The sequence below is a fragment of the Frieseomelitta varia genome, unplaced genomic scaffold (genome assembly GCF_011392965.1).
Source record: "Frieseomelitta varia isolate USP_RPSP 00005682 unplaced genomic scaffold, Fvar_1.2 scaffold_531, whole genome shotgun sequence".
NCBI classification, from domain to species: domain Eukaryota; kingdom Metazoa; phylum Arthropoda; class Insecta; order Hymenoptera; family Apidae; genus Frieseomelitta; species Frieseomelitta varia.
Genome location: NW_025110292.1, coordinates 219,071 through 234,409, shown reverse-complemented (window position 1 = coordinate 234,409; position 15,339 = coordinate 219,071). Strand labels below are relative to the sequence as shown.

The window sequence follows — 15,339 nt, the reverse complement described above, 5'->3', positions numbered from 1 at the left end:
GCAAGTTTTTTTTTTATTTACTTCGAGTAACTTAATTTTCATTTCCCTTTCTTTTTTATTTGTCGTTTCACTCTAAATTCTCAGATCTGAGGGACTGATTGCGCAAAGAGACGAACACGTGTCTCCTTTCCTTCGAGTTATTTGCAATAACGTGCAAATCGAACTTATCCGTCGTTCCAAACGATGTAAATCCAAAGAGATGAGCGCGTATTTCTTTTTCTGAAACGAATCGACGACGGCCGTCAATGAAAAATCATTTTATGGACGATGAAAATCAGAAATAATTGCCATCGACACTTTCACTTTTGAATGATTAACAAACGAGTAAAGAATGAGATTCATAGTCACTGACTAATATTTATTCGAACAATGCCCAACACTGTGCCCGTGTACACTTTATCTTACCCTTCTTCGTTCCTTTTTTTGCTTCCGTCTCAAGCTCTCTTCTTTTCATCTCGTTTCCATTTCTTCCATTTCCATCGCAATTTATAAGCTAATCCGGACGCGTTCTCAGTGTTTCGTGAGTGACACTGTCACATTTATCAGGATGAAGGGAGAAGTTTCGGTGAAGAAATCATGGGCGAGGATGAAGAGCGTAAAGGGTAAAACTGGAGGGAAGAGGAGAAAGTGGAAAAGACACATCAGCTGAATGTTAATACGTTCACTGACGAAGATGCACGTTTGTTCCAAATTCTCCTTACCGTTTCTCGCTGACGTGAATTCCGCATCTGGTTACCGTTTCGCGCAAATTTTCTTTCCCGTCACTTGGAAAACGAGAATTTTGCAAATGAGAGAGGTAAAGAAAATTTGAGACGATTTTATATCTAACTGAGCCCGTGATTCTTCCTTTTTGCTCCCTCACGTGTTCTCTCTCCATTTTAACGAGAAACTTGACACTTCGATCCGGATTTATCCTTATTTTAATATTATAACGACCAACGGTTTGGCGACTCTCAGCCTCGTAGTGAATTTCTACAAATTTATAGTCGCCTCGAATCGTAGCAAACTTGTTGACCTTTCGTGAGAAATGATCGTCGAAGGTATAAATTAGTGGTCGTTGCAACGTCGAAAGGTTGCGGTAACCAGCCGCGGGATTTTCGATTCATTTGCGAGCCATTCATTTGCCAAATCCTCCGCAACGAACTGCGCGAAACTTGTAAAGCGGTGCGCGTTCTTTTTAAAAAAAAAATCCCTCTCGAAAACTCCGTTACAAACGAACACACGAGACAGTGTATTTGTACAGTCACGTCGGCTTCTGAGACAACGTGTTCCTTACTCTGCACGCCACGAAACGTAACTCTGGCGTTAAACCTAATTGTCAATCTTTCGATGAAAGCCAACTCGTTGCTGAAAAATCGCAAGGAATTTCCAACGACGTGTCACGATCCATCTCGCGCGTGGGAAAAGGAAATTTCCTTTTTTTCAACGACGAGTCGAGAAGAGAAGCTGAGCCAAATTCCTTTCGGCTGCAAAGTAAGTCGGGCATCGGCTTACTTCCTCGTCGGCAGGGGAAATGTTAAAGAAATTCAGAAAGTCTCGAGTCGCTTCAGCCGACGCTCGAGAAAGCGGAGCAAACTGATGGAAATGATGCCGATAACGAATGTGTCGACGCATCGCGCGAGAAGCCCCTGAATAATGCTAGATTGCTGCGGGTAAAATGTCGGACGTTCGGTTATGCGCGCATGCACGGTAGCCTCGTTCGTTAAGGCGCTCTCCGCGTTTGATCGTGGAATTTTCCTCCCCTTCTTTCCTTTGTCTTTTATTCCCCCTCCCCCCAACCCCCGTTTACATCTTCCTCCCCCTTTTCGTTGCTTTCCGAAAGGTTAGCAGGTTGGCGCAGTTGGACGTGATTTAATTAAAAAAGCCCCCAATTAATTGCCGCCACCCGGGGCAGCTTTTGATTTAGAGCGCGACCACGCTTCCGGTCGCGCCAAGCTGCTTGCTGTTCACGGCTTTCACGGCTTTGAAGAAACGGCCATCTCTCATTATCACCTCGAGCAGGCGTCGCGATTTCACGACGAGCATTCCGATGCCCGGTTTTCAACGTAATTGGGAGTTAATGGTCTCCAGAATGGCAGAAAGTTATGGCCGAAAACGTTCATTTAGCCCGATGGCCGCACGATAAGGTGCACGTTACTTCCTGGAAACGGCGTACGAGCTCGGAACTCATCGATTACGCCGTTTACGGGGGTTAATCGGCCGAGAAGTCAAACAGTAATTATGGATTCTTGCGGCGATGTGGCCAGAGTTAATCAGTTTTAATCGCTGTGGGTGGCGTGTCTGTTAGCCCTTGTGGTTTTTACTTTATTTTAGAATACGTATGAGACCGTGTAAAATATCTATTACAATATCTGTTAAACGAAACAAATTTCTGTTTAGTTTTTTATTTCTTCAGTTACGTTCCGTAGTTGACATTTGCAAAAATGCATTTGTAATAATTAAAGTGCCAAGTAAATAAATAAGTTTCGGCTTGCCGAATATCTCGACACCGTACTCAATTTAAACCACTCTTTTTTTTTTTTTTTTTTTTTTTTTTTGGGAGGGTTTTTTTGGATTTTTCCAAAATTTTGGAAAATTTTTTTTTTTTTTTTTTTTTTTTTTTTTTTTTTTTTTAAATAAAAATTTGAATGTGATATTATAATATGTTGCATTAAAATATAAATTTGAAATGTATGTTTTTAATACGATGTATAAACTTTTGCTCATACCAGTTATACGTACAATTTCATTGAGATGTATTTAATTGCATTTGTGTTCCAACCACGTAACTGTACGCGTAAATGTACGTAATACGTGGGATATAAAATTTATAAAAATGTCGTGGGATGTATCGGCGAAACTCTTGTTTTTTTCCCTTTCGTCATTCGTTTCGGCAACGTTTCATCGTCTACAGTAACGCAGGGAATATCTAGCCGTCGCGAGTTCCATGCAACTTTACGCAGTTTCTGCGTGACAAGGAACTTTCTCGTTGCTTTATTACGCGAAACAAGCAGCTTGGTACACCAGAAACACCCCTTTCTGTCCAACGATCGTTCACATCTGAAGGAAACTACTTCTCAAATGACTAGAAAGAAACATTCCCCTCTTCAATGGGTTGGTTAAACACATTCTTTGGTTCCGAGCACATTCTAGATAGGGTAAATCGATAGAAAAATATATATAAACCAAAAATACTCCTTCAAAAATATTATAAATATAAAATAAATATAAATACGATACTTCAAATATATATAACCTCATAAATTATGTGTTATAAATACAATATAAAAAGTATACTTATATTTCTACGTATACAAAATGTATAATACAAGTGTATAAAAAAAAAAAAAAAAATATAAAGATAAATTTGTAGAAATGTCACAAAGAAGAATTCGACAACACTTTATAGTATAAAGGCAAAATGAAGTCCTAGGTTTTTCGCACCTTCCTGCTAACTTTTCGAAATAAGATACAGAAAGTCAATATCTCATTCTAGATACACATATCCCACAATTGCAACGAAAGCGACGTGAACTCGAATTTGATTGCCGCGTCTAACGTTGCACAATTCAAATTTTATTATCGTTGCTTGCCCCGGATCAGATAGGACAATTTTACTCGTTTATTCTCACAATTTGGCCGACAAGGAGTAATCACATTACACCTTTACGAGCCTGTCATCACTGACCTGCGTCGGCCAAAAACAGTTTCTAAGCGCACGAATAAAAGCTACGTACACTATGAAATAAAAAAAAGTACTCGAAACTCTAGTACTCTGCGTGACGTGAAGCAAAGCCGCCCTTTTTCGTTTCCTCCTGAGGGACACGCGCAATTTCCGGAGTCGAGAGTCTCGCTTTCGTGAAGAAGGGGGGGGGGGGGGGGGCAGCGTGTAATAATTCACGCGTGGCCGCAGTGAAAAGGCGTCGCAAGTGGCTGCGGTGAAAATCCGCGCATTTCATCCGCAGCGATCTAATATTCCCTTATAGACCATGCAGTCTTGATATACCCGTCTTGAGCTCGTTCCTCCGGCAATCTCCTTCGCCCCATCCCCTCCCGATCCTCGTCCACGGCACTCTTCTTTCTCTCCCTCTCTCGCCCTTCTTTCTTCTTCTTCTTCTTCTTCTTTCTTCTTTCTTCTTTTTCCTCCCTTTCGTTTCGACTCCGCTGGATCGTCACCAGGGTGGCCACCTACCCCCGGTCGAGCGCGCCTCGGCAGTGTGGTGGAGAGCGTTGGTTCCAGCTTTTTTTTTTTTTTTCTTTTTTTTCTCTTTTTTTAACCCAAACCTCCGGCTGTCTTGGTCCCGTTGGTCCGCAGGTTAGAGTTCCTCCGGTCCTCCTCTGGAACCCACCGTACAAGAAGAACAGGAAAACAAAGACACTACAGACTTTTCCGCTCGGGCGACAATTACAGCTAAATTTGCGTTCTTGCGCTAAGACCGCTGTTTAACCCCTCGGTTCTTTTCTTTTTGCTTCCACTCGTTCTCTTTCTCTCTCTCTCTCTCTCTCTCTTACCATTCTTTTGTACTCGTTTCTTTTGCACGTCACCGGCAGCCTTTGTGCATGACAATTGCTGGACACACACGCTTTTTGAGAGAAACAGAGAGAGAGAGAGAGAGAGAGAGAGAGAGACAAGTTACTTTTACCTCGAGATAAGAAACTTCGAGGTAAAAGACGTAGTAGGTTTGGCGAAGATTTGTGAGAACATTGTGAGCGCTGGTGGTTTGAGACTTCGCGGGCAAGGCTGGATGCATAATTAGGTGGCTTCGAAGAGGCTCGTCGGGGTGGATTTTGATGGTGGTTTTATGAATAATTGGGAGGGAGAGACATTGACGCGTTGACGTTCAGTGGCGGACGAAAGAGAATTTTGAACGATACTGTACATACATGCACACGTACATCTGAGTGACATAAGTAATATTTATTTTATTGTAATATAATATGTATTAATATTATATTATCTATTAATATTAATAATATTTGTAATTTATTATAATATAATTTATTAATATAATATTAATAAATATAATATCCATTAATATTAATAATATTTGTAATTTATTATAATATAATTTATTAATATATTATAATATAATATTAATAACAAATGTCATCATTGTGAATTTACTTTCTGTCCGCCATTGTTGACCTGAAGATAAATTAAATATATTAGATTGATGCATATGAAATGTCTTCCTCGAAGCGTGATTTTAGTTTATTAAAACTACCTATAAATATATTAAATACAATAAACTAAATTTGAATTTAATACAATATATTGATATATAATTAATATATCAAGTATCAAATGTTGTAATATTTAATATAATATTTGATATAATATTTAATATAATATATCATTAACTAATATTAACGTGATATATTAAAAAAGCAGAAATGTATTATAAATCGTTTCAACAAATTCAAAATTGAAATCTTACGATTATAGTATCCATAACCAGAATATTCGTGCGATTCTTTCGTATAAAACCATTTAAAAAAAGTCAAATGTTCAGACTAAGCAATGTTTTAATTAATTTACAAATTTACAAATGAAGAATTTGCAAGATCTTTTAAATTCAAAAAATGGTAATTCTTACGAAACTGAGGTGCTAAAATGAAATAGTTGTTAGAATAGTATACCGAGTATGTGAAATTGATAAAAGTTTGATCGTATAAAGCGACATTTGATACCCATCAGTCTGATATAAATCGTAATCGTATGCTTCTCGAAATATTTTTTTCTAAAAAAAAAAAAGCTGCTACAACTTGTCTATAACAACTTTATCTATTAACAGTTGATGAATAAAAGGAAGCTTACAACAAGAACACTATTAAATATTGTATTCATTACATTAGAAAAGTATACTTTCATCTGCTATTCTTTTCTTTTCCGCTGTAATTTCCATTATAAAATTTTGCGTTTCAATTTTAATGTCACAGCTAAGATTCGCTCAATATTTTTCCATCGTTATATCTTTCTACGTAGATTTTATAATTTTACGAAATTTGAAATTTCAAGGAAACGAATATCTATAATATCACGATAAATTATCGTTTTATTTTTCAGGTTAAAAATCTAATATAGTTTCTTGGAAGTTATTTCTTATAGTTTCTTATAAGTTTCTTACAGTATCTTGTAAGTTTCTTACCAATTATTTTAAACTTCCTTTCGTCCGCCACTGTATGTAATATTAGGATGAAATGAACCTATGCTGATACATTACTGATTTACTTTTATAGAAATACGAAAGTTCGAAACGCAGAATTGCTCGACTTTCAAAATTATTAAATAGTACAAGAAGATAACGCTCGTTGTCCACCAATTGTCTCGCAGATCCATCAATTAATGAAGAAAGTTTACGATTTAAGGAATGTTACTTGAAATTTATCATTAAAAATTTAAATAGAATTCAGAAATTAAATGTGTAGAAAGTACCTTTCGTACTGTTTTTTGTTTCTTTATAGAAAACGATAGTTTAACAAAACGAATGTTCACTTTATTCCGACGAAGAACTGTATTTTGATCGAACGCAAGAAATCGCTGTTGATATGCAAACCGATAGATATGCAAACAAAATTGTGACAAAAAAAAAAAAAAAAAAAATTGGAGAAAACAAGAAAAAAATTACTTATTAACCAAGGATAAACTTTGATTTATATTCGAATTCTATTCGTCCCTTGTGCCAACAATACTATTTCCACCCTATGAAAGCGTAAGGGACCAGATACGAGGAGAAAACGAGTGGATGATGGAAATGCTACGATACTGGCTTTGAAATCCGTCAATAGTTGACTACTACAATAGCGTTGTAGCGTTCTTCGTATTGGATTGTTGCGAGGATTCTGCTTTTATAGAGATAAAATACCCTATTCCACGCTCAGAAGCACTTGTTGCTTTATCCGCCATTTTAAACTACTGCTTAAATAAATTTTTATTTTTAGCAACGCGACGAACAGACCACGGACTTTTTATGCATTTTTATATCTCTGCGAACGTAACTGGGGAAATGAGAAATTTGTTTCAAGCATTGACTATCGTAACACAGTAGGATATCGAAATCCGCGAATGGCTCTTCTTTTATTGTAATTTTGTATACGTATAATTTGATTAGTTTATCATACATTCGTGGAAATTGTTGCACAAATGTGTTTCAAGACTCTATAATACTCCTAAACTAATCGAAAAAACGTTGAAATAGATTGTCGTTGGCGCGTAGAAAATGATCACGATTATAAACGTTATTTTTTCTTATAATTTGAAATAAGTTTCTTGAATTGGACTATTTTCTTCACACACAGGGTGGTTCAAGAAGAATTAGAACTTGAATTTCTCCATTGTATTTGGAGAGATGGAAAAACTTTATTCAGAAAAATTGTTCAGTATAGAAAAGGTTGTAATGTGGTAGTAATAATTTTTTTCTCGAGGTCAGATCCATTTTTCTAAATGGAGAACTTTCTCATATATCTTTTTGTCTATTAATCAGTATATGACTCAGTTCTAATTTTTATTTCATAGCCTACTGTATGAAAAATAACTGTCTTTTCTTATCGTATGATAAATTTTGCAAAATTAGAGTTGCAAAATGTCTCCTGAATTAATAATTTTTCGACATACTTTGTAATAATCATTTTGGATAGATTAAGAAACATATGGTTTCGTTTAAAAGAGGTGACCCTGAAATCTTCAAAGCCTAATAGTTGTTAAAAAAAAAAAATTATTATCACCACGTTAAAAATTTAAACGACTTATGTTCATAAAGTTTTCTTACATCTCCAAAAACGACGGATATATTTAATTAGATCATCCTATGTAAATTAACATGCAATTTCTTGGCACGAGGTTACATCGTTTATTAATGAAAACATGGAGATAGAAAATTATAAAAAAATAAGTTACTACATAAATGATGCATTATTTTGTTTTGGTGCCAATCGATGTAATTTTGCCTATAACATTTGGCTTTGGTGTCAAGCCAAAATGAGTTTTGTCTGATATGTAGATAAACTTTGGCGAAATTAGGAGGATTTTATGACCATATTTTTAATATTGTCATAAAATTTATCTGATACAGTAGTTTTTGTCTATTATGTCAAAAGCTTAAAACTAAGCTAATTTTGCAAATTGATAATATTCATAATACTGACAATTAACGTACAATAATATTAACGTCAATTGATAATACTTATTTTGAAAATTTTTATAATCAGACATATAGTAACTTTGGCCTTACATTTATGTATCAATTACATTCCCGATATTGTTCCCAAATACTTTTTGCTTAAAATTATCATTTTATTATAACAGCTTATTTATTTATTTATAATGATCCCAATTTTTCCCACTTTTAAATTCGTGATTATTTATATTTTCCTATTTTCCACTATTTTCCTATAAAATGAAAATTAATCGCGATCCTAGATCTGCAGATATTGAATCCTACTGTATGAATTTCCCAGAAATGCATAAAAATTCGCAATCTAATAATAAGACCTGATCTTTTCAAAATTTTTGTTGTAAAGTCGTGAATGCACACTTATTCACGTCGTGCAGATTACTTGCTTTTTCTTCAAGCAGAATTTAATTGTCCAAAATGACAAGTGACCAATGTCACCATCAGTACTCGACGATGACCTCTAATATCGACCGATTATAATTATCGTGGATACAATAAATACAAAAATTTAATTATTCAATGATAGATGATTGAAATCACTAACGCTCGGCGATGACAGTTAAACTAATCACCGTTGACACGATAACGAAAGAAGCTCGACAAGTAAAATCATTTACTTTCTTTACTTTCACAAAATTTATTATTATCCAACGACAGGTGACTCAAAATTGCTTGTTCGATAATGATCGCCAATGGGTAAGGTTGATTCGAAAGGGTTCGATACAACAACGAAAGCACCTCGACGAGTAAAATCATTCACCTTTTTTACTGAAAAATTTACAAAATTTAACTATCCACTGACAGGCGACTGTAATCACCGTTGACAATGAAAGAACCTCGACAAGTATAAATCAATAAAAAAAGGAGAGGAGAGGGGAGTTTCCAACGTACCAACGAATAATGGAAACTTGATATATGAAAAGGGAAAAGGCAGGCGAGACGAGAGCAAGCCTGGAGAACTTACCTGTTTTCGTGGCGAACGAAACATCCTTGGGATGATTGGTCTTGATGGCGTTCATCCGTCTGTTTTGAGGGCCGATGCCGCCGGCGCAGCCGACGCCGGGCGTCTGTCCAAGACCAGGGGCCAGGCCACCGGCCCCGGATGTCGGCCCGCCCGACTGCATGTGCTGCTGGGTGCAGCCCGGCGGTCCCATGGTGCCAGCGACCCCGGCCGCGCCCAACGGCGCGCCCAGCGTTCGCACCCTCGGCTGCTCGACCGGTAATACGCGGCGTCTCTTCTTCGGTAGCTTGGCTCGCGCCTGCGTGTGACTGTAATACATCGCAAAGTTGCTGACGATCACGGGCACCGGCAGGGCGATCGTGAGGACACCGGCGAGGGCGCACAACGCGCCGACGAACATCCCCACGTAGGTCTTCGGCACCATGTCACCGTAGCCGACGGTGGTCATCGTGACCAGTGCCCACCAAAGGCCCAACGGTATGCTCTTGAAGTCGTTCTTCGGATTGTACTGCGTACGCTCCGCGTAGTAGACCAGGCTGGCGAATATCACGATGCCAAGGACGAGGAAGAAGACCAGCAGCGTGAGCTCCTTGGCGGAGGCGCGGAACGTTTGGATGAGGATCTTGAGGCCGGACGAGTGACGGGTCAGCTTGAACAGTCTCATGATACGTATGATGCTCAAGAACTCGAGGATGTCGGCGTTCTCCAGGTGGGAGGCGAAACGTTGCAACGCCAGGTCCAGGTAGAAGCTCAACGTGGCGACCATGTCGATCAGGTTCACCGAACTCTTGATGAACACGCAACGGTTCGGGCTAGCGGTGATCCGTATGAGGAACTCGATGGTGAACCAAGCGTTGCACACGCACTCGATGTAGAAAAAGAAGTCGTGGGCATTCGTGTGCGTCTTGTCCACCGCCCAGGAGCTACCGTTGCCCGTGTTCACCGATCGGTTCACGATCACCGGCACCCGCATGTCCGGGTGCGTCTTCAGGCAGAATGACAAGATCGAGATACAGATGAACAGAACCGAGACTATGCTAATCACCTGCGAAGTATTTTCGATATAGTTTTTCGGTTAGTACTCGTGGATCGATCGTTAACCGTTAACCCGGCAGTATACACGCACGTCGAACGGGGATCCGGTAATAATGTGTTCAATTGCAAATTGAAAATCTTCACCTCGATCTTTTGAAATGAAAATTGGTGAATATGCAGAGAAGAGCATACGACGATGGGGTTTTAAATATCGTCGATGAAGTTTTCTAAAAAGAAAAACTCCACTATCGGCACTATCACCGTTGAACTTTATATGATTCTATCAATCTCTAACGTTTTGCAAACTTTCGCGAGATTTAGTTTTGACATTCACACGACGGGGGAAAATTGGCGAAAAAGGAACATTGCAGTCGTGAAAACTGTTTCGACATACGTGTGAAGTTAGAGCTGAAGAAAAATCAAGAAAATCGCGATTAATAAATCTACTATGATAAATAAATAGAAATAAACAGATGAAGATTAGCAAGGTGTATCTTTCTAAAATTAATATACCAATACTAATTTTTGGAAAAAGCTCGCCACTATTTTGACTGTTCGAGTTGGTTCGAGTTTGGCAGTTTCTGTTGAATTAGAAGTTGAGTTCCTCTGTCTGAGATGTAAAAAATGAAATGTTGGCGTACCATATTTATAATCATGCAATGTTATAAGCAGAATTTATATATATATATATATAAAGATATCGACAGTTTCTTGTAAATATCTCGAAAATTAAAACCAAGCGGCGTATACAAGAATATCTATGTATAGGAAAAAGTTGTTCAGTTTGAATCATGCTCTTCGACAACATATTTCAACCCCCATTGAAATCGGCGATGACTACCCTTTTCTGCATAATTATTAAATCAATGTTCGTATATATTGCTGTTATTTTAGTAGAGGTGCATAAAACATATAGATATTTGTACGTTCAATGGTCAATAAATATTGATAAACATCACACGTGAATACTTCCGTTTCAAAAGTTCACGTGTGTTCTGCCGGGTTAATTATGAATCGTTTAACTTAATTGATTGCTAGGTTAGAGAATTAGCTAAGAGATTTGTGATCGTATTAAAATTTCTTTTGATAAATAGTCGTAACTGGTCATTACATGTACATTATTATGGTGCAAATATATTATACATATTCACTTGTGGAACATTTGGATAATTTCATTAAGGCTAGATTCGTTGTGTTTGTTGATTGATTCTTCAAATTAATTGAGTTAGATTGAAGAGTTAATTAATTAAAGAATTCTTCTTTTGATAAACAATTATAATTATATGGAACATTTTTGAGTGGCATTTGGTTAAGGGTTGATTCGTCGTTGTATTTGTTAATTATAGGTTCCTTAAATTAATTTGATTATTTAGTTTTATGATTATGATTCTTCTGATAATTACTGTTATTATCTGTTGGGTTTATTAGGTTTTATTTCTAATATATCAACTATTAGATTTGAGAGTCAGATGACTATTATGTTGGAATTTCTTCCGATAAACAATATCGTATAAACATGATCAATGTACATAATTAATATTGTATAAATACAGAATTATGCAAATATACGATTACGTTGATCATCTATGGAACGTTTCGAACAAACTGGTTAAAAACAGGTTCAATCATTATGTTTATCCATTGTGAATTTTTCAAATTAATTTATCATCGGGTTGGAGAGAGTCAATTTGAAAAATCTATAATCATATCGGAATTTCGTTCGATAAACAGTCACAACTAATTGTGCAAACATTTGGATAACTAATTGAACATTTTGAATGATTAGATTGAGGATTCATCGGGATTGTCATGTTTGTCATGTATGTACACCATCTAAATTCGGAGAATTAATTGAGAAACTCGTAATTACATTGGCCCGATAAACAGTCATAATTATCATTATTATTATGGATAGAGATTAATGAAAAAGAATTATATCAACGAAAAATATCAATAAAAAGAAATTATATTAAACGAACAACTTTACAATTGTACCGTTGCAATTAACTTAGATGCAAGAATTAACTTAGATTCGTGCCTTTTTTTTTTTTTAAGTGAAATCTTAAATGAACTTTTAAACTTCATCGTTGTGTATATTTTTAAACTCTAATATATTTTATATTCTTATTTTCCTATTTAATATATTATCGTTGTGTATATTTTTAAACTCCAATATATTTTATATTCTTATTTTCTTATTTAATATATTATCGTTGTATATATTTTTAAACTCCAATATATTTTATATTCTTATTTTCTTATTTAATATATTATCGTTGTATATATTTTTAAACTCCAATATATTTTATATTCTTGTTTTCTTATTTAATATATTATCGTTGTATATATTTTTAAATCGTAATATATTTTATATTCTTATTTTCTTATTTAATATATTATCGTTGTATATATTTTTAAACTCCAATATATTTTATATTCTTATTTTCTTATTTAATATATTATCGTTGTATATATTTTTAAATCGTAATATATTTTATATTTTCATTTTTATATTCCAATATATTTTTAAATTCTAATTCTTTATATTTACTTTTAACCCCTTGCGCTGGAATTCACGTCGAGAATTTTTTGTCCCAAAATTTTTAAGTATATTTAAGTATATTTTAAGTGTAACTCAGGCAAAACAATTAATAAATTTATTACTTTTCAATCATTTCGATCCAGCGATACCGTATCGACGAGTTCAAAAAGAAAGCGACGAATTGTTGTATACGGTTTGGTCGCTCGTTACGGTCCGCAATCAGTTGCCAGCGCAAGCGGTTAAATATACGAGAGCAAGCCGACTGTTTTCTCGATCTCTGTCTCCGATATCGAAAGGAAAAAAATGATTGCCCCGCAGATCCGAAAATTCCATCGATCTCATCGAGACACTTTTGTCTCGCACATTATAGTTTGGACACGGCAGAGTATATATGCCGTGCTGTATGAATTTCGTTTCTTTTGAAATCGCGAGCCGCGCGTTATTGGAAACCCGCGTGAAAGTTTATTATCGTCGGCAACATTTTCATTGAAGGGAAGCCTGTTTACAAACGGAGTTCTGTCGTTTCGACAGCCGCGCGCGACAGTTGAAACTTTCCAGCCCGATCCACTTCTTTGTCATAATCAGCAACGCGGATGTGGAAACAAAATGAAAAGCTGTTTTTACGACGGAACTTTTAAAAGACGCGACAATGTGGTTTTCGCTTTATTAACTGCGCTAACGACTTCAACGTTTTACAACGCTTGGAATACGAAATGTGTTCGTCTTCTCTCTGGCATTTTTTTCTTTGTTCGTGGTATTCCTCGAATAAACAAACGGTGTGTTACGGTGTGTATTTAAAGGGGCTGTCTCGTTTGTTCAAAATTACACTGAAAGATGGTCGAGTTTGTAGTCATATAAAGTTGTTTGAAATTTTATATACTTGAGCGTTGTTTTGATTCGTGATTTTCTTTTCAATCTTCTCTTTAGGCGAATGTTTGTTACTGTAATTGTGACGTAAAGAATTCGAATTTCTTTGGAATCGATAACATAATTTGTACCAATCACTGACATCAAGACAGAAACGTAAAAGATTTTTTAACTTGTAATAATTATCGACAGTATCGAGATGTATCGAACCTGGCAAATTGAACATTACTTTCAAGAAAATTATATGAATGTCGAAGTTTCTATTAACTTACATTAATTTAACTATAAATAATTATAATTATAAATAATTTCATCTGCGACAACCTAACGTAAGTTTCATAGCGTTATATTGAACTAATATATTAAATTTAAAATTTAATATAGTAGTATATTAAATATCAGCTAATATATTAAAATTATCAGAAACTTCGGAGCAGGACTGATATGAAAATAACTTTTATTTCCAATTTAAATTAAATAAATTTCTAATTTATAATAAAAGTTTTATAAATTTACATGATTTTCCATAAAATACGCGAATAAAAGCTTCAGTCCTTTATTATGTTATAAACTTTCATCTTTCCTGCATTTTTCCGCCTTTCCCTGACACCAATTTTACGCTTCAATGCTTCGGTTGTAACGAAATAATTACATACATGAATCTTTTGCGTATAAAATTCGCAATGTAAAAATCTTCGCAATGTAATAACTTCGTTATGTAAAAATCGTTGTGTAAAACCTTTTCCATTAACGAAGCAAAAATTTCCGTGATATACAAAATATAACAGAATTTACTGTTATAATTGATTACGAAATGTATAGTAGAGAATGATTAATTTCTGTTGCAAATTTTAACTCTATTATGCATATTTCACGAACATACTCATCTTGGTTAGACACGACTCAAGTATATTTAAACTTCTTACCCTGAAGTTTCTGTTAAACAAGTTACCATGAAACTTTTGACAGGCGTTCAACATACAGTTGCTCACGTTGATATTCGGGCACTAAATATTTCAACAAAATTGTACAATAATTTATTTTAAAGCTTGGACCTTCCACTTTCGAAATGCACCATTCACTTTATTCTAGAGACGTTTTTCTTCTCGAAAATATTTTCGTTACTGAGTCTCCCCTTTGACAACAGTCCCCGAAATTTGGTGTACAAATTATTTTCGCCAATTTGTTGAAGTTTGAATATCAGGCGGAAACGAACGTAACGAGTTCCCGAAAATTGATCAAAGTCGAATAAAAACGATGAATAAAAAGTTATATATCAAGTTTTAGGGAGTCGTCGTAAAAAGGAGGCTTTAATCTTCAAGATGAAATTTTCGAACGTCGGAAGTTTAGTGTTCGAACGCTAAAGCGACTGTATGTGAAATACATATACAGGGTGTCCCACGAGGAAACCGAATAACTTCATCACTGTGGATTTTGATTCACTTGTTTTTTTATTTATTTCGAAAAATATTTGGTAATTTGGTCGATAAAATTATATGGTTTTCTCCCAGGACTATGTAGAAAGCGTCCAGCTTTGATCTACAAATGGAATTACCTTTTAAATTCTAACTTTTTTAAATAGAACCTTATTTTTTTTTTTTTTTTTGTACACCAATCGACGTATCTTTTTATTTTCTGTACCTAACTTTAACTTTAATTTTGCAATACTTTAATTTTATAAAACTTTAATATTATACAATTTTAATTTTATAAAACTTTAATATTATAAAACTTTAATTTGATAAAACTTTAATTTTATAAAACTTTAATATTATAAAACT

General features: G+C 35.3%; 1 protein-coding gene across 1 annotated transcript in view; it reads right to left on the bottom strand.

The window, feature by feature from the left end:
- Positions 1 to 4,245: 4,245 nt before the first annotated feature.
- Positions 4,246 to 15,339, bottom strand: part of LOC122533471 (potassium voltage-gated channel protein Shaw) — a 77,985-nt gene continuing 66,891 nt past the window's right edge. The window contains exons 5-6 of the mRNA XM_043663218.1: positions 9,118 to 10,159; positions 4,246 to 4,317 (exon numbers count right to left, since the gene is read on the bottom strand). Of these exons, the coding sequence (XP_043519153.1) occupies positions 4,253 to 4,317; positions 9,118 to 10,159 (1,107 nt within the window). The 3' untranslated portion in view covers positions 4,246 to 4,252. The remainder of the gene's footprint in view (positions 4,318 to 9,117; positions 10,160 to 15,339) is intronic.